The following is a 24,400-nucleotide window of genomic DNA, read 5'->3' on the forward strand; positions in this document are numbered from 1 at the left end:
ATTTTCCTTGAACTGGCTTGCTAGACCTTTTCAGAGGGCAATTAAGAAACAACCACATTACTGAGAGGTCTGGAGTCACATGTAGGCCAGACCAGGTAAGAATGGCAGATTTCTCTCATGAACCAGATGGGCTTTTACAACAATTGATGGTAGTTTTGTGGTCGCCATTATTGAGGCTAGCTTTCAATTCCAGACTTATTAATTGAAATTAAATTTCACCAGCTCCCGTGTTGGGATTTAAACCTATGTCCCCAGGGCTTTATTATGGATCTCGGGATTACTAGTCCAGTGATGGTACCGCTAGGCCACCATCTCTCCATCTGCAGGGACAAAGCATCAGCGCAGACAGATAAAGCCATAAAATAGGATTTTGTTTTATAAATATAGACGCATTCTATTCAAGAATAAAGAAATAATGATAAATGTAATAAAACATTGCTGAGGTCTGCTGTGTGGAGTTTTGGCTGCACTGTTACAGAAAAATCATTAAAGCCACAGAATATGTATATTCACTAGGATCAAACCAGGTATGGGATCTACAGCTATGGTGACAGACTTGGGGCAGGTTTTTAGGTCAGCGAGTGGGCGCGATTGGCAGGTCCAGGATCGGTGGGGGAACAGGGCCACTGACCATGATCGGACCCCGACCGCGAATTCACGCTGGCTGGCCAATTAACGGCTCAGTGCGGCCGGAGTGGGGACGGGAGGAGGGCGAGCGCTGAAGTCAGCGCGGGCCCAGGCGCATGTTCACAGAAAGCTCCTTGAAGGCAGAGAGCTGCCTCAGGGAGCTGAAGCCCTCAACAACCTAAAATAAAGTCACGGAAAATGGAGGGAAAAAAAAGTGTCCAAGCTTCACAATCAGTCACCTGAAAATGTAGGTAATGAAAATGCTGTCCACAGAAATTTATTTTAATTTTAATTTATCACGGAAACCTCATCCCGCCCGTGGATGAGGTTTGCTGAAAAATGCAAGGGCCGTCTGGCTGATTCGCCTGTCCGCCAACTGTAATGTTGGACAGGCAATGAAAAGTCTGTTAGTTGCACCGTTAACGGACATAATTGCCCTCTTAACTGTCGGCGGGCGTGCTTCCGAGTTTAGCAAGCGCCTGCTGACCGAAATATCGCATGAGTGCGCGATGATGTCGGGCTTCTCGCCCGACGTCGTTTTACGCTTGAGCAGGTCGGGCACGCACCCTCCCGGTCAGTGAAAAATTTTGCCCTTGGTATACTGGATTCAAACAAAGGATCATAGAATGAAACACTAACCCTGTCTTTCTCCACAGATTAACCTGACCTGGTAAGTATGTCTGGCATTTTCTGTTTTTATTTCAGATTTCCAGTTTCCGCAGCATACATATTGATGGCAGTGCCTCACTTCCACCTTCTCACGGGCAATTAAAGATAGGCAGTAAAATGCTGGCCTAATCAGCGATGCTCACATCCCATAAAAGATACAAAAAAAAAAGAACTTATCCACGGAAGCAAAGAAGGTTAAGAGGATTCGTGATAGGAGAGTTTTTTTTTTAAATAGCAAGGGCTTTGATTAAGTAAATAGGGAAATATTTTTTCCTCTGCTTGGGAATGAATGAAAAGGCTTCATCAATTTAATATTATGACTAAGAAAGTAAAGAGAGTTTAGCAAAAACTGTTGAGTTGTTAGATCATGGAATACTTCGTGACAAGGCATGTTTGAGGGAGATATCATTGCATTTTTAAATTAGATCATTTTAAGTAGAAAAGATACAAGGCTAAGGGGAAGGAAGAGCGACAGGATTAATTTTCAATTGTTGTAACATAAAAATTCACATGGACATGGGATGAATGGCTTCCTTCTCTAGCTCTGTTCAAATCAATGGTGAAGGAAACTGGTGATGATGCTTTAAGCACTTTTTAGAAGGAAGTAAATTGGTTCTCTTACCTCTTTTAGTCTTCCCTTCCTTTTGCAGTCACGAGGCTTTTAAAAGCCAAATATCACCTAACCACCATTCCTTAATTTATTCCAGCTTTTCTCCTCAGCGTAGAAACTACTATTAACAATATTAGCAGACAAATGCTGAAAACTCCTATTTGACAATCCTTTGCCTGCTACTTCAACAGAGGTTTAAGATAAGCACCAAACATAGCAGAGCATGCAACAACAAATGAGCTTTCCAAAGGCAAAACTCACCTCGTTTAATGATTGGACACTTTTTACAGACTGAAATTATTCTGACGCTCATATTCTTCCCTGCTTGTTGAATTGCCACTGTCCCTTCTTTATAAATATTTATAATAGAGATAGTTGTGTGAATACTGCCGTTTCGTGTTACAGCAGTTATAACTGTGCCAGTTATCACTGAAAGAAACAAAGAATAGGCATCCAAATTTAAAAAAGACTCTCATGAAAAGTTTGTTCCTTAAATCACATCAAGATAAAAAGACTTTGAAATTCAGATTTTATTCTCATGTTTTATTCAGTTTTAATTAACAATGTTTGAGGTTATGGGTAAAATAAACAGCACCTTATCATCCTCAAATCCTGACTGAGAGCTAGTTTCTTACCACAGTGTTGGACATGATGAGAACCTGGATTATGACAGATTTAAGGATATATTCCTTATATAAAATAATGTAAATTTCTTTATCTCTAATTTTCTCCCTTTTCCAACCTCTAATACTTCAGTCAAGTTGTGATTCATGTTGTATGTGCTTAAGACAGTACTTGGTTATGTAAACACATCCAAACTTAACCTCATTTTTGCCCAAATGCACATTTGGCAGTAGGGTCACTGGACAGCAATTGAGAATAGACTCCGGCTCATTTTTCTCTTCTCCCCACCCCCATCTACCATGAAAACGATTGGCTTACAGCAGATTGGCGACTGGTGCCAACAATGAGAACAGCAACCCGCCACAACACTTGATAACCCACCTCACATGCCTCACAGATCCTGCCTCTTGTGGATTGGACTCTTGAGTCATCAGCAAAAGTGAATCATATGAGGCTACCCCATCCCCAACAGATTTGATTTGCTGCATGTCCATCATCAGATGGAAGGGCGCCATCGATAACACTGAGGTGAGTTGGGGCAACTACAAGGGTATGGTAGTGTGGCTAGTTGAGAGTTCAAGTACTCCCAAAGAAAATTGTGAAATTTAATTCAATAAATCTGGTGACTTGATGCTGGATTGTTGTTGTAAGAAAAACATTAATTGGAAAGTGACCTGCCATCCCTATTGGTCTGGCCTACATGTAAATCAAATCTACACTATACGATTGACTCTTAATACCTTCTGAAGGGGTCTGGTGAGCCATTCCATTAGAAATATAATTATTATTAAGGAAAAAGGCTCACCTTCATCTTCTCAAGGTAATTAAAGATAGGCAATAAATGTAGCCTCACCAACGTGATCCACATCCCAACAACAAACATAAAAACAAATATTAAAATTCAGGGAAAAAAAAGGGAAGATGGTGGCATAGTGGTAATGTTACTGATCTAGTAAGCAGGAGGCCCAGGCTCATGTCCTGGGGATATGGGTTCAAATCCCACCTTGGCTGGTGGAATTTAAATTCAGTTAATAAAAATCTGGACCATAAAGCTAGTAATGGCCCATGACAACTATCATTGACTGTCATAAAAACCCATCCAGTTCACCTATGTCCTTTAAGGAAGGAATCTGCCATCCTTACATTGTCTGGCCAACATTTGACTCTAAACTCACAATATAGTTGACTCTTAACTGCCCTCTGAAATGTTTAGTTCAAGGGCGATTTATGGGTCAATAGTATGGGGGCGGGGGTATGGAGGAAGGACAGCTTGCTCCCCCCACCCAGATCCCGCCCCCAGGTGTAAAGTTGGTGCGGAGCTGACTTCACAATGGCCTGCCCTGCAGCCATAATGCACTGTGGGCAGGTTAAACAAGGCCATTGTGGGACTTAGCCCCTCACTGGAGATAAAGTCTCGCAATCAGATTGGCCAGCAGCTCTAACAGTCCCGGCAGTACCAAGAATGCGTTAGTGACCACTGTCAGGACTACAAGAAGACAAGAAAGAAGGCCCAGGGATCCTCGGAACCGGCAAGTCCGTGGCCTTGGGCAGGGAGGGGGGGCGCTGGGGGAGTTCAATCTTAGGGGGGGACTGCCCACCGATCCACAAAGACCAGCTCCTGATGATCCTTCCTTCCCCCCTCCTCCCCACCCTTTGAAGGCTCTCTTTAAAAAATCAGGCTGTCTGCTCTGCCCTGACTGCCCACACCAAATGTTTTATGGCACAGGCAGCAGATTCTCAGGGTCAATTGGATTGGTAACAAGCCAAATTGAGTCTTGATTAGCTATTTCAATATGGCACAGGGGAACCAAATATGGTGCCAGAACATTCCAAGGATTGGGTAACAAATGCCAGCAAGGCTCACATCCCGTGAAAGAATAAGGAAAGAAAAATTGCTGCACTAGCTGACAGCAGCTGTCTCAGGACAAACTAAAATGGGACCTTCTGGCCTGTCACAGCGCATGATGTCTTTTTGCTACTACCATAAATGTAAGTTGATATTTGAAGCCTTGAATCACGCCTCTAAAAATGGGGATCCATTTATTCACCGAGTATAAAAGTAAACCCTGGGTGTGGGTGGTCGATATCTTTGTCGTTTGCCATGTGGGGTCTGCTCTGTGTGGTTGTGTCTTAAATTCCCACACATCTTTGCAGCAGAGCCCGTATCGCCTGCTCGATCCATGCAGCCAGTTATAAAATAAGTAAAACAAGCATTAGTGGGGTCAATAATTGAGGCGGACTACTAATGCAAGGATAGCATGTCGTGGCTGAAAGGGGAGTTCACTTACGTACCGAGTATATGCAAAAACATAATTTTTGGGGCCAAAAAAATGGACTCATACGCCTGTTCAATTTATACGCTACAATCTACTGTAAGCAATCACAATATGACAAGTGCGCAATTGTGCCTTAGGCAGAGGGACTAGTTCCACATGACAACATGCCAAAAACGGAATAAATGCTTCTCATATACTGACAGTTCACTCTATGTTAGATGCCTTGTATTTATGCTGTGGAGCCATTTTTTTTTGTTAAAAGGATCTCTGTGAAGCTCTTGAGACTGAAAGTTAGAAGTGATTGAGTTGGAGATGGTAAATGGCAAAAAACACTAGCTCTTCCATTCACAAATACAGAGACAGAATGTTCTTACTTAGAAGGGAAAAGCCTATTTTCCTTACCAAAGTCACTGGCACAGTAATTGCTGCGCAGGGTCCCAGTTTTCTTACACTTCAGTTGGCACGGAGGTACTGTAGGTTTCACAGCTTAAAAACAGAGTGCAGGATGCAGTGTTCAGACAGGCAGGCAATGATAACCAGACACATTTCTATTAACAATACAAGTTAAAACCATAAAGAAGGGTCATACGAACTCAAAACGTTAACTCTGTTTCTCTCTCCACAGATGCTGCCAGACCTGCCGAGTTTTTCCAGCAGTTTTTGTTTTTATTTTAAGTTAAAACCATGTTTGTTTATTTTTCAGAAGAAGGAAAAGTAAAAATTACTGTGCTCTCCCTATTTCTGTAACTATAATAATCGCTACATTAAATACTTAAAATTCAAGGTGGATCTGGTAAAATCTGTAAAAAATCTGTGTACCTGTCTATGATTAAAACACACACACAGACACCAACTGAAGAACTCTCTGTGCAAAATTTCATGGATTATATTGCAACGATTATTGAGACGAGTAGTTCAAACACTGCAAAACAAAACACTATCACATCACTTTTATATCCTGCCTAATAACTCAGTGGGTGGATTTTGTGGGAGCTTGCTGGAATGGGCAAGATGGTGGATGGGCTCGGAGAAACACGTGGGACCCCGCACATCAGAACCCCAGTGGCAGGTAAACAGCTCCTGATTATATCAATAGTTTGGGGAGGATGGGGGTAAGCAAGCCGGAAATTCGCCCATTATCAGTGGGAACCTCAAGTATTCAAAATTGACCACTTGCATGCAATTTCCATGTAATTTGTTGGGATTTAATGCAGCTCCCCCCATTGACAGGAAATTGACAGGAATCTCCCGTGCTTTATAACAATCGAACGCTAGCAACTTAAATGTGGCTTGCCTTCCTCACTGTGACAGTGCTTTTGACTTGTGGGAGAGCGAGTCACAGGGAACTGCATTGACTTTGGAGATTTTTTCTCTGTGTTCAAACTTGATAACCTTGGCATTCTGAGGTGACTAAGCCTAATGTGTTAGTTCCAAAAATTAAAGGGGCAGCGCTTAGCCTAAGGGCAGAGGGGCCGCCCACTAAAATGGCTTTACACATATCAGTACCTAAGGGGAGGGAGAGGGTATTGCACAAGGGGAAATCATTCACCCTGTGCCATTTGGCCCCTAAGCACTGGAGGGAATCAGTGCTACACAGGGACACCATGGCCAGGGTTGTTAGGAAGGCAGGTTTCCCATCCTGCCATCTGAAGAGTTGGCAGGGAACACATCCCTGGCAACACTGCCTGCCCCACAGCCGCTTCACGCTACAACGAGCATTAATTGGCTGGAGGCGGGACCCCTGCCCCTCACTCGGGAGGAAGACCCGCCTTAGAGAGTTGCCAGCCCGATGTAAGATAAAAGCAAAATACTGCGGATGCTGGAAATCTGAAACAAAAACAGAAAATGCTGGAAAAACTCAGCAGGTCTAACAGCAGCTGTGGCGAGAAAGACAAAGATAAAGAGAAGTGAAAATGTGATGAAATTTACACTGTTTAAGGGGGAGTGGAGCAGGTGAAGCTGGATAGAAGGCCAACGACAGGTGGAGGCAAAGGAGAGATTGACAAAGACATCATAAACAAAAAGGTCAAAGGGGTGTTAATGGTAGTGGTACTGGCTAAAGGAGGTGCTGATGGTGGCATTAAGGTCAGAAAGCAGAATGTGGTTATTTTTATTTTTTATCCACTTATTTTTATTTATTTTTTATTCTCATTTTTATTCATTGTTTTATCCACAGCTTTTACCCTATTTTCGATCTTTTTTCCCACCACCGTCCTCTCCCCCCTACCCCCACCCCCTCTAGGCTATCTGTCACTTGGTCATGTTGTTCTTTCCAGAGTGCTTACCCTTGTCCTGTTATTACCACCTTCTGCTGTGACCCGAAATGTTAACTCTCTGTCTTTCCCTCCACAGATGCTGTTAGACCTGCTGAGTTTTTCCAGCATTTTCTGTTTTTGTGCCACGCATCTGATTGGCCAGCAGCTCTCTAATCCCTGGAGCGCCAGAGCTCCAGTGGCCAGGACTGGGACTGCAAGCAGTCCCCAGAGCCTAAGTCCCAGGATTCCAGGGAAAGGTGAGTTTTGGGGGCCTCAGGGCGGGGAGGGCAGAGGAGGCCTGTGAGGGGTGGGGGAGGGGGGTGGACAGTGGGGGATTGGGGTGTCGGGGGAGAGGCCAGCAGGGAGAAAAGTCCAGCCCAAAGTTAAAAGGGGTCTTCTGATAGAGGGGCTCACGCAATGCCTAAACCCGATTATTTTCGGACATCTCCCATACCCAGGAATTACTCCCGCCAGCCTAAAAATTGAGGCTGGGGGGAAACGGCCCTTAAGTGGTCAATAATTGGCCACTTAGGGCTCTCAGCTGGGGCAGGGACTAGGCTGCCTGTCTGAGGCCTCGCCCAGCCCAGCATAAAATTGCTGAGGTCAGGGCGGGCGGGAACCTAGCAGGAAGCCTATCTGTGCAATTTCATGCTCACCCCCTGCCTACAATCCTGCCGGCAGGGGAGCGTAAATCTCAGGCCCATGCTGCACAAGAACCAGCGCAGGCAGCCCAGCAGCAGCAGCAACAAGAGAAAGTCCAATGACAGGAGGCCAGACAGCATGGCAGAGACAGACACAGGCCCCTGGTGCATCTGAGACTTTACAGGACCAGGATGATGGATCTACAAACGTCGGAGTGACAACGTGTGAAGAGACTATGCCTCTCCAGGGAGACATCCCAGAACTATGCACCCTAATGTAAGATGAACTGTGTCCATGGGGATATGGTGAGCACCCCTATGCACGTGGCACTAAAGGTCACTGCAGCTCTTCACTTCTATGTGACAAGTTCCTTCCAGTTGTCTACAGGTGACATCTGCGGCATCTCACCGCTGCATCAAGGAGGTGACAAATGCACTAGACAAGAAGGCTGGGGAATTCATAAGATTCTGGATGGACGAGGACAAGGGGATATGTTTTATGACATTTTTATTCTCATTTCTTTTTAAAAACAGCGCTTCATCTCCCTGAGGCAGCTCTGTGCCTCAGGGAAGAGCCCTTTCGCACACATCCACGAACTTTGCGCTAGGGTGGCTCGCACTCCTCCTCCTGCCCGCACAGGCAGCACTGAGCGCTGCCGCTTGTGTTCCACGCTGGGTGGGCCTTAATTGGCCTGCCAGGCAGGGAGGGCAATGGGTTTCGCAGCCATTGCTGGCTTTCTGCACATTCAAGGTGTAATCAACTGCCATCAAGGCACCATCCGAGCAGCCAGCCAGCGTTTACTAACAGAAAGGGATTCTGGTCCCCCAATGTGTAACTAATCTGTGACCACCAGAAGCAAACAGTGCAGGTATGTGCTCACTTATCTTGGCAGCAGCCATGATACCCATGTGTTATGATGCTGCAGACGCCGCACATGTTTGTGCTAAGGCCACCTGGATCCTCGTGTGACAAGGGCCACCCCCTTCACACATGTTCGGCAGGCCTTCCCCAAAAAGAGGCAGCGTGGATCTCTCACTGGCTCCCTGGCTGGCTGGCGAGACCCCTGCGCCTCAACAGGATTCCGCCCATATTGCTGCAGCAAAGAACTCACCCCGCTCTTCCTCGGCTCTTCATGCAGAGGCCCACATCTCAATCTGCGAGCAAGTGCCCCTTAAACACATGGGGCAGAATTTTGCCCTTGGCGGGGAGCTCGGCAGGGGCGGTTAGGAAGCCAACTGCCACCCGCGATCGGCACCACACTGCGATTTTACACGGGCGGGCCAATTAAGGCCCACCCGGCGTGAAACACAAGCGGCAGTGCTCAGTGCTGCCTGTGCGGGCGGGGGGAGGAGTGCGAGCCGCCCTTGCGTGAAGTTCACGCATGTGCGCGAAAGAGCGCTTCAATCTCCCTGAGGCACTGTTGGAGATGAAGCGCTGTTTTTAAAAAAAATGAGAATAAAAATGTCATAAAACATATCCCCTCATGTGACTCTGGGCATGCTTTAATTCAAGTGTGAAATATTTATTTTATTTTTATTTGCTTTAGGAAACCTCATCCTGCCCGTGGATGAGGTTTCCTACAAAGTGCAAAGGCCAGTTGGCGTGTTTTGCCTGCCCGCCAACCGTTAGGTTGGACGGGCAGCGTAAATTTGAAATTAATTACCTTTTTAATGGCCTTAATAGGCCTTTTAATTGTCGGCGGGCAGGCTGCCGACTCTGGCGTGCGCTCGCCGAATGAAATATCGTGGGACTACGCGATGACGTTGATGCTCACCCGACATCACCGCACATCATTTTATGTTTGGCCGGGTCAGGAGCACTCCTGCCTGCCGATCTCAATATTCTGCCCATGATACTAAACATCATACATCTCTGAAGGGATAACATCGTGAGGCCGTCATATGAAAAAAAGACACGCTGAATGAAACACACCACTTTCTAAACATTAATGTAAAGATAGTATTAGTTACTGGCTCCTTATTGTAATGTGATCTTGAGCAGCCACACAATATGTATGAAATATCAAGCTAACCAGATTGAAAAACACCATTATCTATGTTAATCAAGTGTACAATTGACCAGTACCAACTCAAATGTTTTTAGGTAAGAGTATTCATGGGTATTTCTCAATTTGAGGTGAGCTGCTCCCTCATTCATTTCAACCTTTATGAACACAAAGTAAAGTAACACACATAAGATCTGATTAGTAAATGAACATTTGGGGAAATAATTTTACTGTGAGGTTTGCATTGCATAAATTTGAATATTTAAACATAACTTAGTGGTACTTACTTGTTGTTGTTGGTACTGTGATTGGTGCAGTTGTTGTGCTGAGAAATTTTTTCGACCTGAATTTGTAATGAGCCAGAAACCCATCAGCTGTGACACTTAGATCTGACAGGAACTGCACAACGATTTCATTTTCTTGGGACAGAACTGGCCTACCCCACAGCAAAACAAAGAGGAACACAATAAGTTGAGTTTGTAATGCACGGCATTGAGTTAAGCACCAACATTTATCAAGCTAATAAATGAACTGCATAAGGCAGGGGGAATTTTAACCCCCAAAAAAAGTTGGGGGGGTGCGGTTTGGGTCAGGTTAAAGTCGTAAAAATCAGATTCCTGATCTAAACACAACTCCAACCCGCCCATTTCTGGCTTTAGGACAGAAAAGTGAGTGGACAACTAACCCACTCCAAGGAGGTGGGTTAGTATTTTAAATATGATAATGAGGCTGTGAGCCTCAATGCCATTCAGCTTTTTGAATTTAACTCTGGTGGCCTGGATTTCCTGAGCCTTGGCTAAGCTGGCAGCTATACCCAGATGAGCACTTGATGGATTCAGGAGGTGTGCCTTATTCCTAGCTCCTAGATTCAGCATGCCTGGTCGAGGAAACTCCAGGATCAAGCACCCCCTCTGTCCTTCCCCATGAGTTCTCTCTCCTGAGATCTCCAATCTCCGCCCCAGGCCTTTGACCTCGCCCTCAGGTCTCTGATTCCCCTCTCAGTGAGATCTTTCATTCCCCATTCAAGCTCTCTGAACATATCCTCAGACCTCTGACCACAAACCTAGGTTCTGATTACCACACCCCAGGCTTCTGTTAACCCAGAAGGAAAAAACAGTTTGGACCAGTACTCTTATTTCCCAGTTTTATTGAGTTTTTCCTTTTGGGAAACCTCCCAGGCCACCCATTACCTCCACCCCCACTGGCCTCTGATCTCTCTCCTAGGCCCCTTTGACCTCCCCCAATTCCCTGGAGCTCTACAATTTTGCCCCAGGACTCCAGGGGAACTTGTACAACAACATAGAAAACTGTATTCTTCCAAGCTATTTGAAGGGATTTCCTTTCTACTTCTTTAAATCCTAATGTGCCATGCATGATTTCCTGGCCAGTTTATTGAGTAAGGGTTGTGGCAATGGACATCTGACAGTTCTTTCTTGGATTAGCATCTAACAGGCATTTGACAGTCGTCTGAACTGACTTTCCTGAAGCAATTTTCTCCTATTCTTGATGACCACAGCCAAGATTGGGAACTCGCATGTAATTCTGACCATGAACCCAGGAGCACTGTGCCACTGGAATTCCATCAATTGTCATCGGGACAGACAAGATTTCTTCAACCATCTAAAATAATTATTCAACAATAATAAAACAATATTAATTATAATTTTAATGACATTTAAAATCGCATGCCAGACTGATAAGTAATAGGCTTGGAGGTGTAGTTGCCTGTTGGTAGGGCAAATGATTTGATGGAGCAAGAGAACTGAAGGCGAATCACGATTTGCTATTCAAAAACTGCAAAGTTGCATAACCATTCTTGGCTTGTTAGTGACCAGATCTGAATGAGAACAAATCACTTTCTCTGCCTGTAGGTTGGCAGGACAAGATATGAGCCATCAAGAGGAGGCAAAGTGCTTCCCTGGGGGGAGGGAGGGAAAGAAAGTCAGGTGAATCTATTGAGTGTTTATTTTCAAAATGTTTGTTGATTAAATGACAAACTATCAGTGGATTTTTTTTAAAAATTCATTTACGGGATGTGGGTGTCACTGGCTAGGCCAGCATTTATTGACCATCCCTAACTGCCCTTGAGAAGGTGGTGGTGATTTGCCTTCTTGAACCGCTGCAGTCCCTGTGGTGTAGGTACACCCACAGTGCTGTTAGGAAGGGAGTTCCAGGATTTTGACCCAGCATTGTATGATAAGTAATGGGTATAGGCATATCAATGACTTTTTTTGCATTCTATTTAAAGTTAATAATGCGCAGTCTGACTAGATAATGAATGGGATAACATGGAAAGTTCAACTTGTTTACAGGTAAGCGCCCTGAAAATCCGGGCTCATGGGGTGAAATTGGTGCTCAGTGGGAATATTTATGCACCTTTATGACATAATTCATAAATATCACTGGGGGTTGGAGGGTGGCACTTCTTCTGCCTGCTCCCCTCCATTGTGACATTACTTTAGGGGATGAAACTGATGGGATGCTAAGCATCATATTAGCTCTGCTCAGTGTACAGCCATTAGGAAATGTGCCATTTGGAGAGAGGCATACCAGAGAGCGCCACTGAAATCATTTCCGAAATGTTATGATAAACTTGTATAAAACACTGGTTCAGCCTCGACTGACGTTTGTGTCTAATTCTGGATATCGCAATTTAGAAAGGACGCGAAGGCTTTAGAGAGCGTGCAGGAAAGATCTACAAGAATAGTTTCAGGGACAAGGGACTTTGGTTACGAGGATAAATTGGAGAAACTGGGGTGTTTTCCTGAGTGAAGGTTGAGAGGAGATTTGATAGAGATGTTCAAAGTCGTTCCCTTTGGTGGAGGGGTCAAACTCCAGAGGACCCAGATTCAATGTGAATGACAAAAGAACCAAAGGCAACTTGCGAAAACACTTTTTATGCAGTGTGTAGTTAGGGCCTGGAATGCACTGTATGAGAGGGTGGTGGAGGCAAATTTAAAAAGGAATTGGATCAACACCTAAAAATAAAACATTTGCAGGGGTTTTGGGAGAAAAACTGGTCAAGTGGGAGTAGCTGACCAGCTCTTGGGGAGAACCAGTGCAGACTCAGTGGGCCAAATGGCCTCCTTCTGCGCTGCAACCCATTCTATAAATCTATGACTAGATGTGAAGGAAGCAGAAATACATGTGCAAAAATAATGTAACGATACCACTTACGCTGGAGGACTGTCTCCGCAGTATTTTCCAATCCGTTTTGCTTCGTTGTTTTCACCACCATTAAATATAGAAACATAATCATATCTACAGTAGTTGTCTCTTTCAACATCAAACTTCTCGAATTTTAACTCAATTATCTGTTAAAGATGGAAAGTAATTAATGAATATCAAATGCTGAACGCAGGCATTTGCTTTCTCCACAGCTCAACTGCAGTGTCAGTATTTTCATACAAAGATCTTCAAAGCTTACTGAGCTTGAACTTCCCATACTTTCACATTCATTATCTAGACAGACTATGCATTATTAATTTAAATAGAGTGAAAGAAAGCCATTGATATGCAAATAACCATTACTCATCGTACAATCCACTGATAGGGTGTCATTTAATCAACAAACATGTTGTAAATGGATGCATAATGATAAATGAACGAGATGGTGAAATTTTCCTGACTCTGCATCAAAGTTAGTTTTAAAAAGTGTAAAATTATTTGAAACTTACCTCTTCTTTGTGGCCTCCAGCGTTCCCTTTGAGGACCATTGGTTAGGCCACTGAAGAACTGAGAAAACTAGAGTGTTATCTTTTTTGCTCAGACTGCGGTAAAGCTAAGGGAGCAGCTACCAGTAGTGCAAGAATTAAATTCTGACAAAAGGTCATCGACCTGTTCGTTCTGTTACTCTCCACAGATGCTGCCTGACCAGCTCCAGCACTTTTTTTGTTTTTATTTCAGATCTCCAGCGTCCGCAGTATTTTACTTTTGCTTAAGCATTAATGTGCGTGGTGTGGTGCTATCGGTCATAAACAAGCTGTACGATGACTGAGTGATGTTCTTTATTGTAAAAATGAATAGGATTGATGAAAGGAGTATGCATGGTCACATGTGGGCAATCAATGACTCTTCATAATTTGGGAATGCTTCCTCTCTGTAGATCTCTTGTGCCAATTGCGGCAGTGATGAAAGTCCATGGGGAAGCTGATCGACTGACTAGGGTGATGAAATCTGTGGGTTCAAAGTTTGTATTTTTTTTTGAGACAGACCCTAATTGAAAAGGGAAACGGACAAAGGAAACAGATCCTCCCAGTTGCTAAGGAAACTAAGACTGAAACTGAGACTGGAAACCAAGGGCGGAATCTTACAGCCCAGTTGCGGCGGGGGAGAGGCCGGAAAATGCGGCAATCCGTAAGTCCAGTGACCTTGGCGGGAAGAAAAATCCCACTGGTGGGAGTGGCCATAAAATTCTGCCCCAAAACTTCGAGGGAGATTGAAACTAGCTGAAACCCTATAAAAAGGGCACAGAGCCATCAGAGCTCATATGATGATCCCAGTGGTTCAGTACTGGCAGGCTGAACATACATATAAACATATGAATTAGGAGCAGGAGTAGGCCCCTTCAGCCTGCTCCACCATTCAATAAGATCATGGCTGATCTGATTTTAACCTCACATCCCTGCCTACCCCCAATAACCTTTCACACCTTGCTTACCAATAATCATTCTACATCTTGCCTTGAAGATATTCAAGGACTCTGCCTCAACCAACTTTTTAGGAAGAGTATTCCAAAGTCTCAGAATCCTCAGAGAAAAAAATTTCCTCATCTCTGTCCTAAATGGGCGACTCCTTATTTTGAAACAGTGACCCCAAGTTCTAGATTCTCCCACAAGGGAAGCATCCTATCCATATTCACAATGTCAAGTCCCCTCAGGATTTTATGTTTCATACAAGGTGAAAAAGAGGCTAGATCCAGAAGCCGAGAATAGGCAAGAGGTGCGACTGACTGCCCTTGACATCAAGGCAGCATTTGACTGAGTGTGGCATCAAGGAGCCCTAGCAAAACTGGAGTCAATGGGAATCAGCGGGAAAACACCCTGCTGGATGGAGTCATACCTAGCACAAAGGAAGATGGTTGTGGTTGTTGGAGATCAATCATCTCCGTTCCAGGACATCACTGCAAGAGTTCCTAAGGGTAGTGTCTTAGGCCCAACCATCTTCAGCTGCTTCATCAATGACCTTCCTTCCATCATAAGGTCAGAAATGGGGATGCTTGATGATGATTGCACAATGTTCAGCACCATTTGTGATTCCTCAGCTACTGAAGCAGTCCATGTCCAAATGTAGCAGGACCTGGACAATATCCAGGCTTGGGCTGACAAGTAGCAAGTAACATTCATGCCACACAAGTGCCAGGCAATGACCATTTTGAACAAGTGGGAATCTAACCATCGTCTTTGTACATTCAATGGCATTGCTATAGCTGAATCTCCCACTATCAACATCCTGGGGAATTACCATTGACCAGAGACTGAACTGGACTAGTCACCTAAATACTGTGGCCACAAGAGCAGGTCAGAGACTAGGGATCCTGTGGTGAGTAATCCACCTTCTGACTCCCAAAGCCCATCTACAAGGCACAAGTCAGGAGTGTGATGGAATATTCTCCACTTGCCCGGGTGAGTGCAACTCCAAGAAGACTCAAGAAGCTCAACACCATCCAGGATAAAGCAGCACACTTGATTCGCACCCCATCCACAAACATTCATTCCCTCCTTCACTGACACACAGTGGCAGCAGTATGTACCATCTACAAGATGCACTGCAGGAACTCACCAAGCCTCCTTAGACAGCACCTTCTAAAACCCATGACCACTACCATCTAGAACGACAAGAGCAGCAGGCACATGGGAACACCATCACCTGCAAGTTCCACTCCAAAGCACTCACCAACCTGACTTGAAAATATATTGTTGTTCCTTCACTGTCGCTAGGTCAAAATCCTGGAATTCCCTCCCTAACCGCGCTGTGGGTGTACCTACACCACATGGACTGCAGCAGTTAAAGAAGGCAGCTCACCACCACCTCCTCAAGGGCAATTAGGGAAGAGCAATAAATGCTGGCCTAGATAGTGACGCCCACATTCTGTGAACAAATAAGAAAATATATAGGCCAGGATTTTATGGCCCCTCCCTCCCGGCGGGATATTACGGTCCTGAAGAACTGAATGGAGGGTTAAATGGCTCGCTGCATCCACCGGTGGGGGAGACACACCGCAGCGGGGCCATAAAATCCTGGCCATAAAGTTGGTGCGGCTGTTTCTGTTACTTGAAGATAACTTTGGTGGATCTAGTTCCTCCAGACCATCATAAGCAGAGTTGAGGAAGTTCTGCAGACTTGTGCCATTTTTGGTGAAGACCGTGCCTGTGGAACTCAGGTTGGTTGTGCGTTGCTGTCCGCTGAGGATCAGGCTAAATCCTAGAAGTGGAGGAGCTGGAATTCTTTGTGAGGAATTTTCAACAGAGTCCTGAAGGACTTTATGGCTTGAGATTGATGACGTTTATGCTGAGTGGATTGCTGAGTCAATTCGTAAGATCTGTCTTCGTTGTATCTGCCATTTAATGTGTAATTTATAGTTTATAATCAACTGTAATTTGCCTAATTTATTTTTAACTTAAGTATATTCTGGGTTTTAGAGTATATGTGGTTACCAAGACAGTATTTAATGTTTGCTTCGCTTGACTCTTGTATAGTAAAAATTACTTTTGTTTTAAACCATGGAATCTTGTGGCTTCATTCCTTCAGTAAGTAGCTGGGAATTCAAATTTCTTCTTTTAAAAAAAATGTTACTGGTCTTGAGTGAGATCACAATACTAGCTAGCCATAGCAAACAAATCATTCATAGCTTAGCTGATACATCTGTGTACAACAGATTGGTTAAGCATAGGTTCATGCAGTGTTGAAGGAGGCCATTTAATCCATCATGCTTGTGCCAACTCTTTGAGAGGGTTTTCCAATTAGTTCCATTCCCCAGCTCTTTCTCCATAGCCCTGCAATTTTCTTCCTTTTCAAGTATGTACCCAATTCCTTATTGAGAGTTACTACTGAATCTGCTCCCACCACTATTTCAGGAATTGTATTCCAGATATAACAACTCACTGTGTAAAAAAAAGTTTGCAGATGAATTCAGACATTGCCTGAAATTACCATGCAGCACAGGAATATTGTGCAGTCACCATGTTAAAGGTCAAGGGAGAATAGAGGCTTCAGTTTATGATATAGTTAATGATGTCCCAATTGAATGCATCTTCTGCAAGCATTGCTCCAGCATCAAGAGGAGTCAGGCTTGCTTGGGTTATTTCTTTGGTCATTAGGAACATAGGAATAGAAATAGGCCATTTAACTCGCCTGTCAATGAGATCATTGGGTATCAGTGACCTAGCTCTATATACCAGCCTTTGCCTCATGCCCCTAATACCTTTGGCTAACAAATATCTATCAATCTCTTATTTAGAATTAATAATTGATCTGGCATCCATTTGTGGAAGAGAGTTCCAAACTTCTACCACCCTTAACTTGAAGAAATGTTTTCTAATTTCACTGCTGACAGGGCTGGCTCTAATTTTTTTCACTTTGGCCCTTGGTCCTAAACTCCCCAAATAGCAGAAATAGTTTCTCCAATCTACTCTATCGGTTCCCCTCAATGTCTTGAAAATTTCAATCAAGTGGAGATAGAATTGCTTGGACTATATCTTTGGTGGTTAGGGTACCAGCGAATGGTTGCCATATACTCCTCTGAAGCTTTATTTCCCTATGCTCCTCATTGTATTCATCTTCATCCAAGTAACATAGGGTAAGGGGTATTCGCAAAATAAATATCTACAGTCTTCAGTGTAGAATCGTTGAGCGGAAAAAAAGGCAGCTCCAGGACAAAAGGCATTGAAGCAGCAACTGGAAGGAGTAAGCCAAAGGTAGTGACGGAAAAGCTTCAGAAATTTTGCTAGTACCTTATTCAGCCCTTTAAATTCCCTTCTGTTGTGATCACTTATTGAGCTTCTTGCCACTCCATCACTTCTGGCAGGAAATCACTAAGCTGACTTTCAAGGATAGGAATGTTTATAATGATGACAGCGCTCAACCCAATACGACCTGAAAACACATGGGGCAGAACTTTCAGCTCACCGTGCGGGCACCTGCCCAACCCGCTCGAGCATAAAACCGTGTGTGATGACGTCGGGTGAGAGTCCCAACGTCATCCCGCTCAATATTTCGGTCGGCAGGTGCGCGCGAAAGTCAGAAGCGCACCTGCCAACAATTAGGAGGGCAATTAAGCCCATTAAAGTTCCAATTGTCCCCGGTTTTTCCTGGTCCATCCAGCCTAAACGGTTGGCGGACGGGCGAATCTGCCAGGCGGACTTTGCATTTTTGATGAAATCTCATCCAAGGGCGGGATGAGGTTTCCGTTATTAAATTTAAATAAAGTAAAAACGTACAGACAGAATTTTTCATCATTTATATGTTCAGGTGACTGATTCTGATGCCCGGACATTTTTTTTTTTCCCCGGGTTTTAAAATCTTTCTTTGTCACTTTTAAATTCTTCAGCTCCCTGAGGCAGCTCTCTGCCTTCAGGGAGCTTTCATTCCGCGCTCGGCCCTGCTTAGGTCAACGCCCGCTCTCCTCCCACCCCCACCCCGGCAGCACTGAACCTTTCAGCACGCGCTTCAGGCTGGCCGTTAATTGGTCGGCCAGCATGAAATCGCGGTCGAGGGCCAATCGCGGTTGGCGGGTCCATTCCCCGGCTGATCCTGGACCGGCCAACAACGCCCACCCAACCGAAAATTCTGCCCGTGAAATCAATTAAGAAATTCTAACCTTAAGACTTTAATGAAACACTGCTGTTCATATGGCGACGATACCCTGCTTGACCTCTGGTTCCGTTCCACTATTTTAGCATATTATCAAGGTAAGTGATATTAATGTTAAGAAGCAGGGTGCTTTCCGTCTCAGGTATCAAGCACACCAGTTCAGGTTTAGCAAAGTCAGATGCAGAGTAAAATTTCCTTTACTTTGCCCCCAAAGTGTGCCTCATCCCCAACCCCAGAGCAGCACAAATATGATATTTTTTTCTCTTATCTGCAGCAGCCATCCTGAGGCCTCTCTAAGTGAGATGTTAGTTAGTGGCAAACGAGGGGACGTTTTGAGCAGTGGGCTGAAGCACAACAGGAACTGGACTGAAACTGGACAAACCGCTTTCGCCTGGCACCCTTACAGGCAGAGCACAGGACAGACTTTCATTCCATCAGCCTGGGCTGGATTTAAACCTAGAGTCCAGAGGGAAAATGCTAGTGTGGAATGTTCCAGGCCCCACCGCGGAGGGTTTGATGGCGGGCGGGGTGGGGCGGGGGTGGGGAACGACAATGCGGCGGGAGCTGAAAAGTCAGTTTCCCACCACGGGCCAGCGGGAAAACGTTTTGCTCCCCAATTACGAAAGCAGTTGAAAGCCAGACCAGAATCGCCCCTCCCCGCTCCCCGTCATCTGCACTGTCAGCATGAAATCGCACCGGTCCAGAAAACATCTGGACCAACGTGGCGTGTACGCATCAGCACTTACCTGAAGAAGGCTGGAGTTCGAAGTGGAGGCCTCCAGCAACCCTGGACCCTGGAACATGCAGTAGTGGGTGGGGGCAGCATTTAAAGGGTGGATCTTCCAGCTTCAGTGTCTTCGAGGAGGTCCATCTTCCAGCTTCTGAGTGTCCCTGGAGGTCCATCTTCTTTCTTCAAAAGGTGGTTCAGTGATGTCCGGACATCTTTTAAAAATGGTGCCTGGATATGACGGCATGGCACGAGCCATCCAACCTGCCCCACCACACAAAACGTCACAAACCACCGCCCCCCTCCATGCTTATTTAATGAGACTGGGGTCTCATGATATGGCACAAATTCCCTGCGGCCCCCATGGCAGGAAACATTCCCCGTTCCCCACCCAAGTCCAGGAGCGGAAAATTCCACCCGTAGTGTCTGACCTCCTGCATCCCCTGGGTTCCGTTCCCATTATTGCTTTGCACATCCCATGTAATGCAGAGAAGTCTGCTTAATGATTCAGCTCGGTCCAAAAATCTGCACCTTCCAAATCAAAGCAACTGAGACCTTTTGAAAACAGTCATGTTATTGTTGTGAGGATGCCTCTTTACATATTTCAGTAACCATTACCTGATGTTTGGGTGCCACTATGTGCCATGAGCAGGAGACTCCAGCTGGGTAGTCATGGTCTGGCCAGTTGGGTGTTTCAAAGGATCCAGGCGATTTTTCCAAACGACCACCACAAAACTGATCATCTGTAGTGATGAGGATAAAAATGTTATAGTTATCCATTCAACATTGAGCACTCAAGGTCAAATACAACCATTCTTGTACCGCACATTTTTTTTAGAATCATTGTGCTGATGCTTCATACTTCAGCAATCTCAAGGCAATTTATAGCCCTTTTCATATTTGGTGCTTTCTGCTGAAGGCAGCTCTGCACCGCCAAATAAGGTGGTTTCCATCGTATAAGACTTATCCCAGCCACCAACAAAACACTATTTAAAATGAGCTAATGCGTGATTATTTATTTTAATCATTCTGTTCCTGTTGAAACTGACTTGAAGTATTGACAGGGCAGTTTTTACACTTGGAGCATTAGCTGGTATTGCAGACCTGTTTGCAGCCATAATCCCTAATATAAATGAGGTATTAGGTTCCTGTTGAAAACTTCAGCCACTGAAATCTTCTGTTTAGTGCAGAAACCTTAGCACTATTCTTCCCAACATGTTGTCTCCACCAGAAAGGGTTTCTAGAGCCTGTACGTTTTATCTTTGTCACTATAGTGTGTGAGGCAATAACACACAGAAGACCCTTACCGATAGTCACTGGCAGATTTTTTTAAAAGAACTATCCTTAATTAAGTATTCTTTTACTTTGACATTTAGGCTTTGTGTGATATTAGCCTTCACATTGAAGTGCTCATAAATAAAGGTTAGTATCACTGCTTTCACAGATGGTAATCCTCCCCCATAAGAACTTAAGAAATAGGAGCAGGAGTAGGCCATATGTTCCCTCGGGCCTGATCCGCTATTCAGTAAGAACATTCTGACCTTGGCCTCAACTCCACTTACTTGCCTGTTCCCCATAACCTTTAACTCCCCAGTAGCTCAAAAATTTATCTAACTCAGCCTTAAAAATATTTAATGACCCTGTCTCCACTCCTTTCTGGGGAAGAGAATTCCACAGACTAAATCTTTTGGAAGAAATAATTTCTTTTCATCTCCATCTTAAATGGGGAACTCTTTATTTTTAAACTGTGTCCCCTAGTTCTATTCTCTGCCACAAGGGGAAACATCCTCTCAGCATCTACCCTGTCAAGTGTCCTCAGAATCTTTTATGTTTCAATAATATCACCTCTCATTCTTCTAAACTCCCATGAATAGGTCCAACCTGCTCAACATTTCCTCAGAAGACAACCCCTTCATCCCAGGAATCCAACTAGTGAACCTTCTCTGAACTGCCTCCAGTGCGAGTATATCCCTCCTTAAGTAAGGAGACTAAAACTGTATGCAGTTTACGTGGTCTCGTCAACATCCTGTGCAGTTGTAGCAAGACTTTCCTACTTTTATACTCCATCTGCCTTGCAGTAAAGGCCAATATTCCATTTGCGTTCTTAATTATGTTTTTCATCCACATTATAACTTTTGTATTTCATTTACGAGGATTAATATCTGTCTCTATTTAAATAACATTTTGCTTTACTGTTCTTCCTACCAAAGTAGACAACCTCACATTTTCCCACATTATACTCCATCTCCCTAATTTTTCCCCCCTCACTTAACCCATCTATATCCCTTTGCATATTTTTTGTGTTCTCCTCACAACTTTCTTTCTCACCTATCTTTGTATCATCAGAAAATTTGGCTATAATACACTCAACCTCTCCATCCAAGTCATTAATATAGTTTGTAAATAGTTGAGGTCCTGGGTACTGATCCCTGTGCCACCCCAATAGTTACAGTTTGTCAACCTGAAAATGACCCATTTATCCCCTGTCTCTGTTTTCAGTCAGTTAGCCAATCCTCTTTATTCATATCACTAAATTACCCCCAACACCATAAGTTTTTATCTTGTGCAGTATCCTTTTATGTAGCACATTATTGAATGCCTTTTGGAAATCTAAATATACTACATCTACTTTACCTTACCTAAGTGGTCATTGGTTGTGTATGATTTTTCAGGAGACTATCACAGCTTAATTGGGTTAATATCTCTGTTGAAATAGCAATGAAGGAATTTCATGTGAACAATAATAGTGTACACAGTCCTAACAATCCCCATCATACTTATATGTGCTCATATTGGCAAAGTCCTGAAGACAAACACATCACAATTCGGAATGGATTCATGATGTTGATGTCACCTGCATGAAATATGAAAATTATGGTGACTATCATTAATAAGTATATAAAAGATGCTATTTGCTGCCTTCATGTTCAGTATTCTACTGACAAGACAGATCTGTACAACTTGTGCATGCGATTATAAACTGCAGAAGAACTTCCTGGGAGAATACCTGACCAATAGAGATCAGGAGTGTTACTGTTTCAATATCCAGTCCATGTTGTGTTCACATATTTCAGCTGGAACTTCAGTAAGGACACTATAATCGGACTCAATGTTCCTGGGATCAAAAGAGGGAAATGGATCAAGGTTTTTCCTCCTGATCGTTATCCAATGCCTTTTGATGGAACTATACATGCGTGGTCACCCAGTGAGGATAAGATTAGGCTCATCCATGACTTCTACTCTCATCCTTTCCCCATGGTTGAATATTTAGCCAACACTCCTTGCCAAGTCTCATCAAGAATGGCAACTTAGGCGAAATATTAAAAAAAGCTTACCATATGCGGTGTAGAAATGCTACCACAATCAATTTGTTTATGGTCAGTTTTGTATCACAGAGCAGAAATACTCTCAGTGTCAATGCAAAGGAATACTCTAATTTGGGTGGTTCATTAAAAAAGTTCTACCAGTGACTATCAGAAAGTTACCTGCCTCTTGGTGCTACATGCACACTGTGTTGAGCAAAATAATAAAATTAAAACATACAGAACTTATAAAACCTCTAGAGTAAGATTGAAGGAGGGTAACTTTGACTTTGTGCAATTGTGTAAAACAGAAGATAGCAAATTCAGAGCCTGTTTTACATCCCTCCCAATTTTTAGTGCCATGGAATCTTCATTCAGAGCCAGCAAAGTACTTGTGCAGTCTAGTCACTGTTACAATGTAAGGAAATGTAGGCAATTTGCATACACAAATAGCAATGAGAATTTAGTGGCTTGGTTGAACGCTAAATTTTGGCTAGAACAAACTCCTCTGCTATTCTTCAAATAGTGCCATGCGATTTTTTACTTCCAAGGTTTTACGTTTCATCCAAAAGGACTGCACTAAAGTGCTAGCTTAGATTGAGTGCTTAAATCTCCAGAGTTGGGCTTGAAGTCACAACTTTTTGACTCAGAGGTGAGAGTGCCACCACTGAGACAACTTATATTTTGTATTGGCATTTCTACTTTAACCATAAATTTAAAGTGTTTATTCTGCCAGCGGGAATTAAACAACCTTACTTCTCTGGTTTGGCCGAGTTGCAGAATACATAGCAACAAAACCGTTTCCTGCAGTGTTGGCATCGGTTACCATCTGTACCATCATCTTGTTGCCAGTTGAGATGATGGCTCCAGGCTTTGAAGTACCACAAAACCTGCCCAACCGTTGACCATTGACGTGTCCATCATAAACATCAATGTAATCGTATCTGCAGAGAGTGTCACGTTCCAGATCGAGGAAGCGAAAATTGAGAGCCACCACTTGGCCTTTTGCTACCTGTAGATGACAACATCAAAAACTAAATCACTGATGACTGCTGCTCACACACCATAAGAAGTCAAAAGGGACAACTAATCTGCCTCACTGGGGCACTCTTAAAATGCTAGTATGACACACAAACCTGCATATACATTGAGCTTTGCTCACTTATTAAAAATTCTATTTATAAAAACTGGGAGATTCTCAATTCCTATTAGAGAGCAAACCTAACCAACATAGAATATTAGAATTTTACAGCATAGTAGGAGATCATTTGTACTATTTCATCTTCAGGGTGACAGTGGTGTAGTGGTAATGTCCTGGACTAGTAATTCAGAGGCCCAGGCTATTGCTCTGGGGACAAAGGTTCGGATCCCATCACAGCAACTGAAGGAAGTTAAATTCAATTAATAAATTCTGGAATTGAAAGCTAGTCTCAGTAATGGTGACCAAGAAGCTATCACTGATTGTTGTAAAAACCCATCTGGTTCACTAATGACGTTTAGAGAAGGGAATTGGCCATCCTTACCTTGTCTGGCCTACAAATGACTTCAGATCCATGGTAATGTGGTTGATTCTTAATTGTCCTTTGAAATGGCCTAGCTAGCCAGTCAGTTCAAGGGCAATTAGGGATGGGCAACAAATGTTGGCCTTGCCAATGACCCCTGCATCCCATGAAAAGATAAATGAAAAAGACTTCTCTGAAACAGTTACCTATTTATTCCATTCCCTTACTCTTTCTCATCATCTTTTACTTTCTTTTTTTGTAGATACTTATCTACTTCCTTGATAAAATCTATTATGAATTCTACTTCTACTGTTGTGGAGTCTCACATCAGTGGTAGGGAAACTATTGGA

At 43.8% G+C, this 24,400-nt stretch overlaps 1 protein-coding gene across 1 annotated transcript in view; it reads right to left on the reverse strand.

The window, feature by feature from the left end:
* Positions 1–24,400, reverse strand: part of pcolce2b (procollagen C-endopeptidase enhancer 2b) — a 40,360-nt gene that overhangs the window by 3,241 nt on the left and 12,719 nt on the right. The window contains exons 3-8 of the mRNA XM_078564216.1: positions 23,305–23,560; positions 19,865–19,989; positions 12,886–13,022; positions 9,996–10,144; positions 5,209–5,292; positions 2,168–2,335 (exon numbers count right to left, since the gene is read on the reverse strand). Of these exons, the coding sequence (XP_078420342.1) occupies positions 2,168–2,335; positions 5,209–5,292; positions 9,996–10,144; positions 12,886–13,022; positions 19,865–19,989; positions 23,305–23,560 (919 nt within the window). The remainder of the gene's footprint in view (positions 1–2,167; positions 2,336–5,208; positions 5,293–9,995; positions 10,145–12,885; positions 13,023–19,864; positions 19,990–23,304; positions 23,561–24,400) is intronic.

This window comes from Cetorhinus maximus, chromosome 19 (genome assembly GCF_964194155.1).
Source record: "Cetorhinus maximus chromosome 19, sCetMax3.hap1.1, whole genome shotgun sequence".
Classification (NCBI taxonomy): domain Eukaryota; kingdom Metazoa; phylum Chordata; class Chondrichthyes; order Lamniformes; family Cetorhinidae; genus Cetorhinus; species Cetorhinus maximus.